General features: G+C 44.2%; 1 protein-coding gene across 1 annotated transcript in view; it reads left to right on the top strand.

Annotated features, from left to right (window-relative positions):
- slc2a13a (solute carrier family 2 member 13a) overlaps nucleotides 1–19,031 on the top strand; it is an 84,835-nt gene that overhangs the window by 8,776 nt on the left and 57,028 nt on the right. The window contains exons 2-3 of the mRNA XM_076012095.1: nucleotides 5,038–5,197; nucleotides 6,538–6,740. Coding sequence (XP_075868210.1) covers nucleotides 5,038–5,197; nucleotides 6,538–6,740 — 363 coding nt within the window. The remainder of the gene's footprint in view (nucleotides 1–5,037; nucleotides 5,198–6,537; nucleotides 6,741–19,031) is intronic.

Below are 19,031 nucleotides of genomic sequence, written 5' to 3'. Positions count from 1 at the left end.
CGGCACAAAAAACGAGTACCCTTAGATGTTTGCTGGAGGTGCGTTCAAATGGGTATCATTCAAAAAAAATAAATAAATGATGCCGTTTCCAATACCTTGGTTTCAGTACCGGTAACTACACTTTTTGTGATTATAATTATGTTTCAAAACCAATTTGAACAACAATAAAAAAATACAATGCAATTATAGCACAGAACTTTTATATTCCATTTTACTGGTGATTCAAATCACACATGTATACCAAAGATTTATTGGTTTTGCAGATGCTAAGATGAACTTTCTTGAACATTGGAATTTCGCACAGAAAGATGATACATTTTTTGATATTCAATAAGATTGGAATGTATCTAAGTTTGAAACCACAGCCTTAGACGGAGCCCTTTGCGACATCTTGTCAGACACAGCCAGTGAATAAGCTGACCATGAGGCCATGGGACAAGCCTGAAGGTTTATAACAGAACGTTTCATTAATTATAATTATAATACTGTAAATGCACACTGTAGAGGTAAGGCATTTCTCCAGACTGTCTTTCAGCGTCTCCGACCATGATCCTTCCCACTTCGAGCGACAACCAAGTCAAAATGTTTTGCCTCTGAATCTCCACTGTACGCAATCAATTGGACTCGATTTTCGACGACCCGGGGAAAGCGGAACAGTGGGTTAGCTGACAGAGCAAGTCTACAAGCGACTCTTAGGCAACACTTGGCAGACGCGGAGGCCAGAGCACAAATTCTCCCCGCTGGTCTTTTCCCACGATGCCATCTGCTCCCGTAAAGAGATTTTAGACGACGATGAGGGTGATCTTCCTTCCTTCCCTCCTTTCCTATAAAACTGACAACGCATCGGTTCTTCCCCCTTTTTCTCTCCCGACAGCTGCCACAGTGCGGTGGCCGACTCGGAGACTTGAGGCTGCCCATGAGCCGTTGCCTTGGCAACAGGTTGCCGCGTAATCGTCGGATGGTGGCGGTGGTGTGTGTGTGTGTGTGTGTGTGTGTGTGTGTGTGTGTGTGTGTGTGTGTGTGTGTGTGTGTGTGTGTGTGTGTGTGTGTGCGCGTGCGCATAGAGTCTCTCGTGGTACCTTGTCAAATGCGCATGCACAGGACGCAGAAACATCACAGGTACACACTGGTGCGTGCACCGCGTATTTATGTATGGCTGTGCGCGTTTTCCGAAAAGTGCAAGATGGCACATGATGTCATTTGTTGAAAAGTTTTATTTCTGCTAATTATGCTCTTTTTACTTTTTTTTTAATTTTGTTATTTTTCAAAACATTTCATTCTAGTTATATGAAAGAAAAACCTGCCTCACTTTGTATAAAGTCAACTTGCCAGGCAACCAATCACCAGAGTTTGACACCTATGATGTAGGTCATAGGTGTCAAACTCTGGCCTGCCGGCCAAGTTTGGCCCACTGTATAATTATGTTTGGACCATGAGGCAATAAAAAATCACTACTAGATCTGGCCTTCAGGTAGTATACAGCAAAAACAACAAACCCAAATACTACAAATCCCAGATTTCTCTACTGGTATTTTGGCGTGTCAGTCATTGAAGTCTATTGTTATTACTTGACTGGATTGCTGTTGTTATTTTGTTTTTAAATGTATTATTAGCTGGTGGAAAACCGTTTGGAAAACAAATTTAAATCAAAAGGCAAGAGGCATATGATTTTTATTTACATTTTATTTTGGGATGTCCTGATCTACCATATTTTACTAGATCGGCAATCTACTAGTGGCGATCAGCGGTGGAGATCGCAATCGTTTTTGAAGAATTCCGAGTAAGGCCGGACTTTGGGCATGCCTGATGTTTGGTGTGTAAGTCTGTGTTTACTGTCCATGTAGAATGCGCTTCTTTATGTTTGGGAGGGCAAGAGACCATAATGGTCCATGATCTGCCATGAATGTACTTACTTTATAAGCACAATTTTACATCATTATTAGGGACTGCGCCCGTGGAAGGCCAGTTCGAAACGAACTGAAAGACCCTGTTGTTTCTTATTGATAGGGACTGAGCCCGCCGAAGACCCGTTCGAAGCAAACAGGTCTTTCGCCCTTGTGAAAGACCCTATTGTTTTTGCTCGGTTTATTATTTTTCCCTATTGTTATTAGGGACTGAGCCTGCGGAACTGGGGTCTTTCACAAGGGTGAAAGACCCTATTGTTTTTGCTCGGTTTATTATTTTTCTCTATCATTATTATTATTATTATTATTATTAGGGACTGAGCCCATGGAAGACCAGTTTGAAACCAACTGGTCTTTCACATGGGTGGAAGACCCAATTGTTTTTGCTGGGTTTATTATTTTTCCCTATTAAGCCCCAATTCCACTGGCCAAAAAACGTGGTGTTTTTTGCAAATAATCGGCATTTGGTGGCGGTTGAATCTGCTCACCGAGCCCGCGCTGTTCCGCGACAAAACGGGTCAAACAACCCGGCAAGCAACCCGGGTCAAAATCGGCTCCGATCGGCTCCGCACCAATCGGCTTGCAATGAAATCGGGAAACCCGGGTCATCACCTCCTTTTTTACCTGGCGCACGGGGTGACGTTGCGCGTCACGTGCGCTAAATCATAATATCGCGCCAGTCGCGGCGTATATCAAGCACTGATGCAAAGGTTTTCCATCACGTTCCATCAGCGCTGGATAATTGTTCATTGTCCTCTGGCTGTTTCGCCCGCTGCTCGGGCACAAAATGGACCAGACGCCAGAAACAATCGCTGCACAGTGGGAAGCGGCCGCGGAGGTGCGCGCCGCTTCAAGTCTGGCGGCAACGACGTCATCGTTCCACTACAGCCAAAAGTGACCAACAACTAAGAACACTGGCCACCGCCAGACTCTTGAATTCTGTAGCACTTCATCATGCGATCTCAGCACGATGACGTCAGCAGACACGCAGCGGTGAAAGCGGAGGGGGTGCAGCTTGCCCCCCCGCTGGGTTTGGTGCGTGGACACGGAACTCAATGGCGATCGCTTCCGCGACGTCCCGCGTCCAAAAACACGGTGACGTCGCGCTAATTTTAGTGGAACAGAGGCTTTATTGGGGCTTAGCCCAACGAACGACGGGGCTTGAACGTGCTTCGAGCCATGTCTTTTGCAGGGCGAAAGACCCATTGTTTTTGGAATGATTATTATTATTATTATTATTGTTATTATTATTATTTACCTGAACATGCTCGATTTTGAACCAAATTTTGCTATTCTATTAAAAAAAAACTTTATAAATCTGCTCAATAGCGCCCCCTATATGGACACAAACACTAAAATCACCATAGCACCCTCTAAGAAGGTCGTAGAAAAATGGGACAAAGACCCATGCGTTCGGTCGATCCATATTTACTTTTCATAGATGACCTCAGACAAACCGAAAGTGAGCTATTTTCACTTCAATCTCAAAACGTTAGGCTCTGAAACCTGGAAAATGTAATATAACATAGACAAGACCTTCATGACTCTAGATTGTTGGTGAATATTTTGAGATCATAACTGTTTTCATTTTACAGCCCTTTAAAGTCAAGGTCACCTCAAGCATGCAGATTTGAACCCCATTTTGACCCCCTTCCCATACTCCCATACATCAAATTTTGCAGGCAGGTCAGACCTGTGAAACACTTTAATTTACCAAAAAGAACTGTACAAATCCGGTTATTAGCTCCCCCTATAGAAAATAGGGAGCATGGCTTACTCCTTGCAAGCTTTTGCACACTTAACGAGCTGGTGATAGGAGGCAGCTTCTTCCCACACAGGTTTCCGGAAAAACAAGTCATGTACAGACCACATTGTATCACTCCATATAATTGTCGAGCAGTGCATTGAATGGCAGTCACCGCTTTTCATAAACTTTGTAGACTTTGAAAAGGCTTTCAACCGTCTGGACAGAAACATCCTGTGGAAGCTGCTCCGACACTATGGAATACCCATAACAATGGTTAACATCATCAAAGGCATGTATAATGGATTCACAGGCCAAGTTGTCGCACTTGGAAATCTCTCAGATGCCTTCAGTATGAGAGCAGGAGTGTGCCAAGGCTGCGTACTGTCGCCCCTTCTTTTCCTTATCACCATCGACTGGACTATGAAAAAGACAGTGGATGGCCAAAGGACAGGATTACAATGGAACCTTTTTGAACAACTAGAAGATCTGATCTCAGTAACACATAAACACATGCAACAAAAACCTACCAGATTACATGAATATAGCAAGCAGTTAGGCCTTAGGATAAACATTGGGAAAACCAAGATCGTGAGGCTCAACCCCAAATCCTCCCACTGTGGGAGGAAGCTGGAGAACCCGGAGAGAACCCACGCAGACACAGGGAGAACATGCAAACTCCATACAGAAAGGTCCCAGGCCTGGGCCCCGGAATTGAACCCACGACCTTCTTGCTGTGAGGCGGCAGGGCTAACCACTGCGCCACGGTGTCACAAAATCTAACAGAAAGTGCAAAATCAATTTGTAAAATAGACAAAATGTTTCAGGAAAAGCAAAGCGTGGATTGATTATTGAAACAAACAATCCAGTTTTATTTTGCAATGCACCAAAAGAAAAGTCTGAATCCAATGAATTTAGTTTATTGAAGGTAAGAAAAAAGATTGGATCGGGAAAAATCGGGATCAGCAATTACTCATCATTAAAAAAAAATCGGGATTGGATCGGGACTAACAATGTGATCGGGACATCCATAATTTTGTTTATTGTGATTGATAAGTTTTTTTATTTGAAGGTAAATTTTAAATGTGTGCAATATGAAATTATTCATTGTATAGTTTTGCATGTTATATTCATATTCAGGTTGAAGCAAAACCTGTTTGGGTCCATATGAAAAGGTTTGGCGTTCGATCTGAAGGAAGATTTTTTTCAATAAATATCAACGTTGGACGACTTTGTCCAAGTTTTACATTTTGGCCTATTGTGTATTTGAGTTTGACACCCCTGACCTATGTGCTAGTGCACTCAGTGTAGCAGCCCCTGCTAATCCTGCTCTCCCTATCACTCCCCTCCCTTGTCACCCCTCTCCCTTGTCACTCCCCTGCTGTGCAGGCATTGCCTCGATGACAGTGCCGGTCTACATCGCTGAGGCCTCTCCGCCCCACCTCAGGGGGCAGCTGGTGACGGTCAACACCCTATTCATCACCGGTGGGCAGCTCACCTCCAGCCTCGTGGACGGAGCCTTCAGCTACCTGCAGCGCGATGGATGGAGGTGAGACGCAAGAGAAAACGAGACACAATAGTTAGGTAGGTAGGGAGATAGGTAGGTAGGTTGGTAGGGAGGGAGGGAGGGAGATATGTAGCTAGGTAGGTCGATAGGTCGGGAGAAAGACAGACAGACAGACAGATAGATAGATAGATAGATAGTTTATTCATCTGTGAGAGAAATTTGCAGCAACTCCCTAAGATGGAAATACAGGGGCACGCATAAAAAAAATTGTGCTAAAATAGCATAATAGCATATTAGCAGACTTGGGCGCCTCACTTTTGACATTTTCCTCACGTTCTTATCACATCAGATGTCATCAGCGGATCATCTTCCAAAATTTGTCCAGAGCAGCTGCGCCGCAAGATTAATGCGCACAGCACGCTCTTTTCATCGTCCCTCCTCTCTTTTTTTTTCTTCCTGTCTCGGTTTGCAAGCCGTCCCGCCGCCATTGCAGCCACTTGAACTGAGATGTATGCGATGATATAAATGCTTTGCCTACTGCACACCACACAACAGAGATGAAGTTTCTTTTTGTTATTATTATTATTCATACGTGATAGCATCTTTTTGAAGAATCTTATTGAACCGAGTCTGTCCGTGCCGACATTTGGGAGTTCAGCCCCACACAAACTTCTTTTTAGGTGACATTTTTAATTACTTTTGCCTAATACCATGTTCTAAAACAGAACAAGGTATTATTATTTTCATTTATCTTTTCCCTTTCATCCCTTTGCCCTGTACGTCTTGTATTCTTGCCTTCCCACCGTGTCACTAGGACGCGCTGACCGCTGAGTATGTTCACCAAACACAAAAAGAGAGTGTCAATAGTGGACAATATTTTGGGAAAGGTATTTTAGGTTTGCCATCAGAAATACAGAAACAATAGACTCAATGTATACCCTATTATTACTCTTATGATGTTACTGTTACATAGCATGCACTTTATACGTAGCATCCTACAACATTTTGATTCTGTTTTCAACTCTAATCTACAATCTTTACAATGTACCAATGACATTTAGACTAACTGATAATCCAACTGCCCCAGTATAACTATCTTAATCCAGACTTTATTGCGATTAAACTTCCTTATTTGGACACGGCACCTGTTGAATCCAAGTTTAAATGCTGAGATCATTTTTGCTGGAAGTAGGATTTCAAAGAAACGTTGGCATTCTTTAATTTGAATGAGATTAAACCGCTTAGTGCTTCATAACAAATTCTTTCAGGTCACTAATCTTCTCTTGTAAACATTAAGGGAAAGCACATTAACATTAACTTAAGAGTTTTTTTTAAGTAATTGTTTCTACTGTAACAATTCGGTTTCCCTCCCCTGCATGCAGGTACATGCTGGGTCTCTCCGTGCTCCCGGCTGTTCTTCAATTTATCGGCTTCCTGTTCCTGCCCGAGAGCCCCCGCTGGTTAATCCAGCGCGGGCTGACCCAGAAGGCTCGCCGCGTGCTCAGCCAGATCCGGGGCAACCAGAACATCGACGAGGAGTACGACAGCATCAAGAACAGCATTGACGAGGAGGAAAGCGGAGGCGGTAAAGCGGTCGAGCCTTCTGAAGTCTATTTGTCAGTTGAATGCTCCTCAAAAGCAACCTCATAGATATTTAGACAAGGATAGTTTGAAAGCAAAGGCATTAACAGATGAGCGAGACAGCAGCTTGTTGTTGTGACCCGCATTTCACGCACAAGAACAAACTTGGTCTGTCTGTCTCCCAAAAATTTAGTGGGTGCTGGCATAATTTATATTAAAAAAATTCTGGCAAAAAACAATCTTTAAAGTATTCCATGATTTTCAGGTTGAAGGCCCCACATGATACACTTTTACACATCTTAATTTTGTATCTCTCATGCCGGATTCTAATAGAGCTGTGCTGCACATCCAAAAAACAGCATAGATCTCTCTCAAAAAAAAAGATCCAATTTAACAATTTGAATCACAAGATGATTTCTTCCTCTGATCCGCTGGAAAATGTCACAGATTACCGGTCCGGGAGGCTTCGTGTGCCAAAGATGTTCAACAAGACAACTTTAGACGAGGGAAAACAAATAAAGAGCCGAGGAAAACTGTGATGGAACGAAACAAGAGCGCCCTCCTCTGACCTTTCGTGAGCACATCGCCGGCCTGAGAAGACATTATTGAGCGGAGTTGTCAGGATGACGGCCGAATGACCTTCATGAGTCGATACTGCTGCCTCAACTGACGGTGGAACTGGACAATCTTTTATTTCCCCGCCTCTAAAGTCCCGCAGGGGGCAGCGCTCTAGTTCTGTTGTGACGTGAGATTACAGCAAAGAGCCGGGACATCTGGAGGCATGTGACACGAGGTGAGACTTTTCAGAAGCAGTGACTCCTTGACTCTTTTCTTGGTATCCAGGAGAAGGGTGTCGCGTGTACAGCAAAGGTTTTGCTGAGTGAACAAAAATGCCCCATTTTAACTAGGATGGTACTCTAGTGTCTTTGAAAACTACTCAGTGGAAACACACAGCCGGAAAAAATGGGAGAATTTATGATGCCAGATGGATCGTTTGCTTGATCTGGATTTATTCCACAGATTCCAAGAACCCGCTGAAAGAGTTTTTTTTTTTTTTGTCAAAACAAGAGGCATCCTCGAACTTGTGAGATGATGATTGGACAAGTTATTTTTCATTCAAAGCAGACCAAGCAGATTTTTTTTTTTACTGGTGTTTTTTTTTTCATTGGTGGCTACAGCCTGGGGTTTCCCATTAACAGGGGCAGCTGCAGTGTTGAACTGAGGCCCTAATTTCATTTTGTGCTCTCTCTCAGTGTGTAAACTGCAATGAAGTTGCATCCTGTTCTGATCAAACTGCCAATACTGCAGCGTCTTTGCAAACCTCCTGAGCTGCATCTGGCCTCACAATCATGCACACATTTATTCTCCGTCTTCGTCCTCCTATGGGGTTTCTGAAGTGCAAATTGCAGCCACCATGCTTTGCTTCTGTCGCGAACGAAAACTAAACTGCCGGACCAACTTGCAAACCAGAGTTTGCCAAAGGGAAATCTCAGCGATCCAGAACTTAGCTTTTTCCAAAATCATGGATTCATTCATTATTGGCCTCTCTTTCCAGAAATTATGCAAATATTATATATGTATTTTAAACCCCGTGGTAAGAGTGGAGATCGTGCTAAAGTCCTGCCGCCCGGTACCACATGACCCACGGAACGGTACCGGTCCACGGCCTGGGGTTTGGGGACCACTGATATATAAGATTTTATTTCCATTTTCAATTATTTACTACATACATGTTCCTCCCCCAAATCTAAAACCAAACAAAGACCCAAAAATTAATGACAAACAAAACAACAAAACAAAACCCGACAGCACGCATCAGACAAACAAGCTCAACCTCAATATCTTTACATTTGATCAGATAATGTAAAATATAACCAATGTAAATACATATACGCCTTTATCGTAGACAAATACAAATAGATAAATACATAAAGGAAACAAAAACATAGCATGAAGCAGAAAAGGCCAAATGCTTTCAAACTAATTGTCTGTCGTATTCAAGTGGACCAGTCAGATTTTTTGTTATTGATCTTGTTCATCAGTTCAAAGCTTCCCAGTGGTTCTCCCTCACCCCGTGGCTCCTCCCCTGCCCTCTTCCGTAATTCACATTAATCTTGCCGTAGTGGAACAATGTTGCCTGCAGACGCTTCCAGGGCGGTTGTATCTCCTTCTTTTGAAATGAAAATGCTCTCTAGTTCTGATGAAATGGCCAAATCTGAAATAGCTTCAGCTCTGTGGTCTTATTCTTTTTTTTTCTTTTTTCAAAGAAGCACATCCTGTATGTGTGTTGCTCATGTGCCTTCTGCCTTTATATGTAGCTTGGATGTGGATGGAATGGAAATGACGGAAGTCTCCAAAACCAATTCAAAAATGCTGTCTGTTGATTTTTGTGAAGAATTATTTTCTTCCATCTATCCATCTTCTGCTGCATTACCCGCAGTCGGGTCGCAGGGGCAACAGTCTCAGAAGAGATGTCCAGACTTCCCTTGCATCCAAAACAGATGCCTGAGCCACCTCAACTGACTCCTCCCGATGCGGAGGAGCAGCGGCCCTACTCCAAGCTCCTCCCGGGTAACTCAGCTCCTCACCCTGTCACCTATCACTAAGGGAGCACCCAGCCACCCTGCGGAGGAAACTCATTTCGGCTGCTTGTATCTGCAATCTTGTTCTTTCGGTCATTACCTAAGGCTTATGACCATAGGTGAGCATAGGAAAACAGATTGACCGGTAAATCGAGAGCTTTGCCTTTTGGCTTAGCTCCTTCTTCACCACGACAAATTGGTACAGCAACCACATCACTGCAGACGCCGCACCGATCCGCCTGTCGATCTCGCACTCCACCTTTCCCTCACTTGTGAACAAGACCCCAAGATACTTCAACTCCTCCACCTGAGACAGGGTCTCTACACTGACCCATAGAGGACAAGACACCTTTTTCCAGTCAAGAACCATGGCCTCGGACTTGGAAGTGCTGATTCTCAGCCCAGCCACTTCACACTCAGCTGCAAACCGCCCCAACGCACATTGGAGGTCCTGGCTCAATGAAGCCAACATGACCACATCATCTGCAAAAAGCAGAGACACAATCATGGGATTCCCGAACCAGACCCCCACCGGCTTCTGCCTGCGCCTAGAAATTCTGTACATGAAAATAATGAACAGAACCGGTGACAAAGGGCAGACCTGCCGGAGTCCAACATGCACAGCTGGGAGCAAGTCTGACTTACTGCCGGCAATGCAAACCAGACGGCCCTTAACAGAGGACCCCCGACTCCATAGTCCTGGAGCACCCCCCACTAGACACGTCGAGGGACACAGTCAAACGCCTTCTCCAGATCCACAAAGCACATGTGGACTGGTTGGGCATACTCCCATGAACCCTCGAGCACCCGGCGGAGAGTATGGAGCTGGTCCAGTGTTCCACGACCCGGACGGAACCTGCATTGTTCCTCCTGAATCCGAGGTTCGACTATCGGCCATATCCTCCTCTCCAGCACCCTGGGGTAGACTTTACTGGGGAGGCTTAGGAGTGTGAGCAATGGACAAGTCCTCCCCCGAGTCACCTGCCTCTGCTCCCTCAGCAGAAGACATGACGCCAGGATTAATGAGATCCTCAAAGTATTCCTTCCACCGCCAGAAAACATCCCCAGTCGAAGCCAACAGCTTCCCACCCGCCCTATAAACAGTGTTGGTGGAGCACTGCGTCCCCCTCCTGATGCGCCAGATGGTTTGCCAGAACTTCTTAGAGGCCAACCGATAGTCCTCCTCCATGTCCTCCTTTTTTTTCTTTTTTTTTTCCCCCTTGTCCTGTCTGGCCATTATGACAAGCAGAAGTGTCTCTGAATATCTATGATGGCTGACAGATGTTATTCTCAGAGGTAGATCTTGGGAGTGTGAGCCACACGGGTCGTTTCAGGAGCTACCTCTTGAGTGGTTTTATTATATTCTTGTGAAAAGGTGACATTCTGGCCATGACCGGACTGAGGAAGGGATAGGGGGGTGAGAAGAAAGTAGAAAGGGGAAATGAGTCCACTTTCTACATCCCTGAACTCCTCCCAGGTTTTTGCCTCCACTACCGTCCAAACTGCAGCACACAGAAAAGTTATTTTGGGCTGAAATCTGGGCAATTTAAATAATTTCTTTTGATGCTTGAGCTCTTATGAAAAAAATAAATTATATATGTACTAGGGATGGGACAGTTAATGAAAACCGTCTAAACCGTTTGGTTCGCCTATCTCGGTTCGATTCGCGTGTGTGGCTTTTATTCACAGGTATGCGCCCATGCGTTTCTCCATTTTCTCATTTACTGAGGAGGCGAAGCAGGTACACTCCCAAGCAGAAGGTGGCGGTACTCCGCCTAAAGTCAACCGCCAGTAAACAAGAAGAAGAAGCGTAGTTGCATTATTGAGTCGGTTTCGGAGACGTTTGCGGGTATGGCGTGTGGGATAGAGCTTCAAGATGCTCCAGCAGAAGTTTATAAGTCTGCTGTACAGGACCACTTTGCATTTCGAGTGACCTACGATGACGGCGGTAAGAAAGTTGTTGACAAACGTACGACAGTCTGCAAGCATTGTGCGTGTGTGTTGTTTATGTCAATAGCAACACGTCAAACATCTCCGCTCATCTACGGAGGCATCACCCCGGGCTGACAATTGGCACCACAAGAAAGAGGGAAGAGAGTTGACAGGACAACTTCGACTCCCCGCAGCTTTTAAACAGCCATTCAGTGACGAGTCGGACAGGGTGAAATATGCACGACTAAAGGTGTGGGTTAAGACATGCACATTGCAAGTAGATCTCGTCTTTTGGCAGAGAATGTGGACAAACTGATCTTTTTGCAGAAGAGCATGATAATAGAATAAATTCTATGTGATGCGCGTGTGAGTTCAGCATGTGTTATGTGTGTAAGTATGTTTTGTATAGTTTGATTATTTATTTTAGTTATTTTAGATAACACAGTGGCAGTTTGATAAGAAACCCATCCTTATTTCTTTGTATTTTAAAAACTAAAAAAATAATAATACACAGAATCACATGGTATGATTTTCAAAGAATTCTTTTGTATATTGGTGCAGAAAATAAGTATTTAGCACCCACAAACAAGCAAGAAATATGGCCCCCACAGTCCCGTTACTTCTTCTTCAAGAAGCTCTTCTCTCCTCCACTCATTAACTGTATTAATGGCACCAGTTTGAACTTGTCATCTGCATAAAAGACACCTGACCACACCCTTAAACAGTCAGACTGCAACCGCTCCACCATGGCCAAGACCAAAGAGTTGTCTAAGGACACCAGGGACAGGATTGTGCACCTGCACAAGACTGGGATGAGCCAATCTACTACAAGAAGGCAGCTTGGTGAGAAGAGATGGAGCAATTATTAGAAAATAGAATAAATTACAAGATCACTGAAAATCTCCCTCGACATGGGGCTTGATGCAAAATCTCACCTCACGGGGTACAAATGATCTTGAGAACGATGAGGAAACAGACCAGAACTACACAGTGGGAGCTGGTAAATGACTACAGTAACAAATTTTACTATTAGTAACACTATGTCATCATGGATTTAAATCCTGCAGTGCTTGAAAGGGCCAAAACACCAGCTACAGTATGTGCAAACCTGGTGACAGGAAATGTTTGACCTCTGCCAACCAGGGTCACGTTCCAAAGTATTGAGGTGAACTTTTATTGATCAAATACTTATTTTCTGCACCATTAAACAAAGAAATTCTTTGAAAGTCATACAATGTGATTTTGTGGATTTTCTTTTTACATTCTGTCTCTCACAGTTGATTGTACATATAATGAACATTACAGACCTCTCTCATCTTTTTAAGTGGGACAACTTGCCGCATCGGTGGCTGCCAAATACTACTTTGCCCGACTGTATATGTACACACACACACACACACACACACATTTAAAACACAACATAACAATCAACAGTGATCGCGAGAAGTGTTGGCCTTGTCAATGACAGGTCTAATCTCACGTTAAGAACATAGTAGACAAAACAACAAACAGACACAGGCACACATACACTTCTACGCTACAATTTTATTATCTCTTAATCATCAAGTGTTGGTCTGTGTGTGGGAGGCATCAGAGGCGACATGTAATTATATCTTGCACAGACATTATACACATCCACACGCTGCTGTGGAGGCATGCAAGCTACAGTAATAGTAGCGATGAAAACGAAAACACTGACAACCATCACAATAACTCCCACAACCGAACAATCTGTGCATCTTCACAATGCACTGGCATTGTGAAGATGCACAAACAACATGAACTGTTAAAATGTCACACAAATTCAGCTTTCAGGGACGGACAGAAGGTCATAAATATCATAACACTGCAGCACCAAAAACTACTGGACTCACGTGCAATACATCTTTTTTGTATTTCTTATATTGTTTATACTTTTAATGGTGGTGGGTAATTTTCTTTAACTGTCTATGGTGTGTGTATAGTGCTGTGAGGTGATGGAGATGTCAATTTCCCTGACTCACACCCCCCTAAAGGGATCAATAAAAGTACTACTACTACTACTACTACTACTATCATGTGGGACATGGTGAAGCAACTAAGACACAAGGGAAGAATGGAGCGAGGTGATAATCATTGTAGCTGATGTACTCAAACCCAGACAGAAGAGTCCAGCGGTTTCCTTTTCATCGGAGTGTCTCTCATCCCTGATTCCGTCATTGTTATTGAGAGCCAGCATGCAATTTTTTTTTTTACTCCCCCTGGACACTGGTTATCTGTCTGATGCACTGTAGTGAAGTTCAAATCTAGATAGCGCTGAGATCACAGCTGTTTGGTCCAGACGCGGGACTTTTAAGATGAAACCTTTTCCGATGTCAACCCTTCCGTGTGCATCTTGCCAAGCTCCATTACAGAAAAGGGTCGGTAGGTCTTAATTTTCCTTTAATTCTGTGATAAGAAAAAAAAAAAAGTGAGCGAAGTGAGAGAAGAAGCTTATAAATGTTGTAACTTGAGCGCGTAGCCACTGCTGCTAAAGGGGCCTAAAAGACTCGGGCCTGTCGAGGAGCCATTGGAGACAAGAAAAAAAAAAATACTTTAACAGTTTGAAAAACAAAATAACAAGTCATATTATTAGCAAGAGAAATTATTCAGTTTGTCTTAACTCCTTTTCCTGAAACTTTTCTACTACTTTTTCAAAGTAAAACCACACAAATTACGTGTTCAATTACAAATATGTTTTTCTCAAAGTCAAGAATCAATAACAATACCTGAGTTTTACTGAATCAGTTTGTTAAAATAAAATCCATCATCGTGTGGAATTGAAAATGCTTCTTGGTGCTAAAAAGCAAATTGTCTTTAAATTAGGATGAAGGTCACTGATTCTTGCCGGGTTGCCGGGTCAAACAACCCGGCAAGCGACCCGGGTGATAATCGGCTCCGATCGGCTCCGCACCGATTGGCTTGCGATTGAATTGGGACACCCGGGACATCACCTCCTTTTTTACCTGGCGCACGGGGTGACGTTGCGCGTCACGTGCGCTAAATCATAATATCGCGCCAGTCGCGGCGTACATCAAGTAGTGATGCAAAGGTTTTCCATCACGTTCCATCAGCGCTGGGTAATTGTTCATTGTCCTCTGGCTGTTTCGCCCGCTGCTCGGGCACAAAATGGACCAGACGCCGAAACAATCGCTGCACGGCGGGAAGCGGCCGCGGAGGTGCGCGCCGCTTCAAGTCTGGCGTGAACGACGTCATCGTTCCACTACAGCCAACAGTGGCCAACAACTAAGAACACTGGCCACCGCCAGACTCTTGAATTCTGTAGCACTTCATCATGCGATATCAGCGCGATGACGTCAGCAGACACGCAGCGGTGAAAGCGGAGGGGGTGCAGCTTGCCGGCGGGGGGGGTGACACCCCGCTGGGTTTGGTGCGTGGAGATGGGACTCAATGCCGATTGCTTCCGCGACGTCCCGCGTCCAAAAACATGGTGACATCCCGCTAATTTTAGTGGAACAGAGGCTTAGGTGGTCGGCTGAGGGTCTGAGCCGGAGGAAGAGGCAACCGAGGGAGGCCGGCGCAGCGAGCCAAAGACGGGGCACTCTGTTAAGTCGACGCCGTGACTTCGGAGGTGTTTAATCATGTTAGTCGTGCACCCTCCTTTGCACAAAATAACTGTTTTGCAGGTCGTGCATTTAGCTGCTTTATCATTTATCATATATCAAGACAAACCTTGGAGCGCCGCCGCAAACTTTCCATCGCTACCTACTTGCACACTGCTCTGCGTTCGCCCCTCCCCCAGGAATCGAAACTTAAACATTTGACTGATTCCGGGAGCATCGGAACCTTAGAACCGGTTCCAGTCGATGCTCGATGCCCAACCCTACTGGTCAAGGACTATTGTTATATTATTTTTGCCTCTATTTTTGTTGATGCTCCTTCTCTGGAATTGGTGCAGTAGCGAGGGTGAAAACTGGTGTAATTTTCGATGTTTAGAATCTATCGATCTCTGCCATGTGAGGTATTCCACTCTGATTGCTCGTCTGTGGTTTCTAACGTGTTGTCAGTGGCTACAGGAAAGACTGCCTCTGAAATATAGACATCCACCTGTGACATTGCAGTGTGTGTGTGTGTGTGTGTGTGTGTGTGTGTGTTTGTTTTCCTCACTTGGTGAAAGCAAAAAAAAATGCAAATGGCTCCATGCCCCATTTGCTGACACATTGGTTACCATGGAAACAACACTTCTCACTTTCCTCTTCCTCTCACCTCAGATGTAACAGTGATTGAAGTATGAGAAATCTTTCTATTTTCCCCATCCTTTATGTGCATGCAGTATTTCCCATGAAACAAATACACACACACACACACACACACACACACACACACACACACACACACACAGAAGTTGATTGAGGGTGTGAAAAGCCTCCAAGCCAAATGGCCGACATTAGCAGAAGTGTGATTTTGGCAGGAACAGCTGCGTGTGAGGATGTCAGCGCACAACTTACCTCAACTCTTGTAATCAAGACTTGCTAGGATACCACTTGAGGAGCATGTGATGTGATGTGACCTGATGTGTGTGTGTTTGCCGAATTATTATTGGGACATCAACACAATTCTCATCTTTTGGGCTCTAAACACCACCACAATGGATTTGAAATTAAACAAACAAGATGTGATTTAACTGCAGACCTCCAACTTTAATTTGAGAGTATCAACATCCAAATCAACACTGGGTTTCATCCATGATGATGCTCTGCCAGGCCTCTACAGAAACCGTCTTCAGTTCCTGCTTGTTCTTGGGGCATTTTCCCTTCAGTTTTGTCTTCAACAAGTGAAATGAACTCATTGAATGGCGATTCACAGTGCAGATGGACAAAGCATACTGCAAAAGCAACCAAAGACTTTTTTAGGCAAAGAAGTGGAATGTTATGCTTTGACCAAGTCAATCACCTAACCTGAATCCGATTGATCATGCATTTCACTTGTTGAAGACAAAACCGAAGGGAAAATGCCCCAAGAATGGCAGTTAATAACGGACATAATTAATCATTCTCTCCAAACCGGGCATGTTCCAGTCAGCCTCAAAACCGCTATCATCAAGCCCCTCTTCAAAAAACCCACCCTTGATGCCGAACCTCTGTACAGAACAGACCAATTTCCAATCTCCCCTTCATCTCCAAAATAATAGAAAATGTCATATCCATTCAACTACACAACCGTCTTCACTCAGCCTGTACGGAAAATTCCAATCTGGTTTCTGTCCCTCCCACAGCACAGAGACAGCTCTCATCAGAGTCACCAATGACCTCCTGATGACCTCTGACTCCAGCTCCACCTCCCTCCTCATCTTTCTCGACCTGCTGCATTTGACACTGTTGATCACCACATCCTCCTTCTTCGCCTCAAACACGATGTTGGCATCACTGGCACAGCCCTGCACTGGTTCAAATCATACCTCACCGGAAGGATTGAGTTTGTGGCCCTGGGAAATGCTAAGTCCCACCCCCCGCACTGTTACCTGTGGGGTAACAGCCCAGGGCTCTGTTCTTGGTCCGACCCTTTTCACTATCGACATGCTTCCCCTCGGTCGTGACCTTGGCAGGCATGGAATACAATTCCATTACTATGCAGACGACACACCTCCACCTCCTCTCCCTCCTCCTCTGTCACTCAACTGGACTGCTGCATGGAGGAGATGAAGGCATGGATGAGTGAAAACTTTTTACGGCTCAACGGCTCAGCTCCATTCTTCCATCATTTCCTCCATTTCCTTTCTCGGCCACAACCCCTCTCTCCTTCCGTGACTAATTTGGGAGTCAGGTTTGACCCCCATCTTAGCTTTGACAATCATACCAACCATATCTGCAAGACTTCCTTCTTCCATCTCCATAATATCGGCAAACTCTGGCCATCTCTCTCCCGTCATGCTGCTGAGAAGCTCGTACATGCTTTTGTCTCCTCCAGGTTGGACTACTGCAAATGCAATCCACATAGGAATCCCTGGCCAGAGCCTTCAAAGGCTCCATTATGTTCAAAACAGCGCTGCCCGGGTCCTGATGAGGGTCCGTAAACATGAGCACATCACCACAACCTCCACTGGCTCCCCGTCCACCCCCGCATTGAGTTTAAAATCCTCCTTCACACATGTCACTGTTTGCACGGTGCAGCCCCCACTTCCCTCACTGAACTCCTCACCCCACATGCCTCAGCCAGAACCCAGTCAGGCCAACTTCACCGTCTGCACCCACCCAGGACTCGGCTCAAGACCGTGGGCGACAGGGCTTTCGAGGCTGCTGTTCCCCATCTGTGGAACGCCCTCCCTGACTACCTCAGGGCCCCACAGACAGTGGATGCTTTTAAAAAAGGACTCAAGACATTAGTATTATTATTATTATTATTATCATTATTATTATTATTATTATCAATAAGAACAAGCAGGTACTAAAGACAGTTGCAGTAGAGGCCTGGTAGAGCATCACCAGGGATGAAATCCAGTGTCTGGTTATGTCGAAGCATTTCAGACTTCAGGATGTAAGTGACCGTAAATGATTTGCAACCAAGTATTAAAAAGTGAAAGTTTGATTTATGATTGTTAATTTGTCCCATTACTTTTTGTCCCTTAAAAAGTGGGAGGCACATATACAAACTGTTGTAATTCCTACACCGTTCACCTGATTTGGATGTAAAAACCCTCCAAAAAAAAAGTCTGCAGTTAAAGCATTTGTTTCATTTGAAATCCATTGTGGTGGTGTTTGGAGCCAAAAAGATGATAACTGTGTCGATATCCCAATATTTATAGACCTGACTGTACATAAAAATGGTGTTAAAAGATTAAATTGACTTTTGTATAATATGGATGATCAATTTGAGTCCTGCACGTGGCTGGTGAGGTGGAGTCTTGACACTAAAGCTTTCAGGACTGGATTCTCTGGCTCCTGGCTACTATGATCTGGTCATCATCTGATACACAGAGACTGCTGCAGTATCTTGCACATGCAGTATTGTGTGAATAAATAGGTGATAGAGAGGTTCAGGTAACTTAGGAAACTGATAGTAGCTCCTAATGCAATGTAAGTATTCATTAAACATTTGTAACATTTTACAGAGCCTAAAATCTCAATAGCCTTTTTAACTCTCTCAACAACAGAGGTCAGTCTGGGAGCTCACTTCTCAGAGCGGGAAGTGGTTTCTCGCCACGCTCAATCTGGGAGACGACATGTCCAATGCACTTGTCAGCTCTCTGATTCTCACTGACAAATCGGCCTCTGATAGGTGTGCTATAATCGGAAAAGGGAATTTATAACAATGATGATGATGATGATGATTCAGTTTCAGTTTATTTATCTCATGTCCCAAAAAGGGCAAATGGGTTGCAGCTCATAGGACCCACACAGGTAAAAAAAAAAAAAAAAAAAAACATGAAATGGCACAATATCACAAACATACGTCACACATACATATCATAAAATAGTAATACATATAAATATCATGAACTGTAAGAGAGATAAAAGTTTTTTTTTTTGTTTGTTTTTTTTTTAAAAACCCTCTCCTATAAACTAAGCTACTGATACTGATAAAAACTGTTAAAAATATATATATAGTGCAAAATGTGCATTAAGTCAAATAGATTTCAGTCCCACACAGTGCAATGGCCAAACCAGACAGCAAACAGTAGACAGCACATCTCTCTGCTACTGTGAGGCATTCAGTGCTCGGATGGAAGTAGGCACAAAGGAGAATTTGGATCTGTTTTTTGTGGCCTGTGGAACACACAGACGAAGGCTGGATGGGAGGAGCTT

Source organism: Nelusetta ayraudi, unplaced genomic scaffold, assembly GCF_046127955.1.
Source record: "Nelusetta ayraudi isolate G7.1 ecotype Tasmania unplaced genomic scaffold, CSIRO-AGI_Nayr_v1 ptg000135l, whole genome shotgun sequence".
In the NCBI taxonomy this organism is placed as follows: Eukaryota; Metazoa; Chordata; class Actinopteri; order Tetraodontiformes; family Monacanthidae; genus Nelusetta; species Nelusetta ayraudi.
Note: the sequence above shows the minus strand (reverse complement) of the source record. Positions and strands in the feature narration are given on the sequence as shown.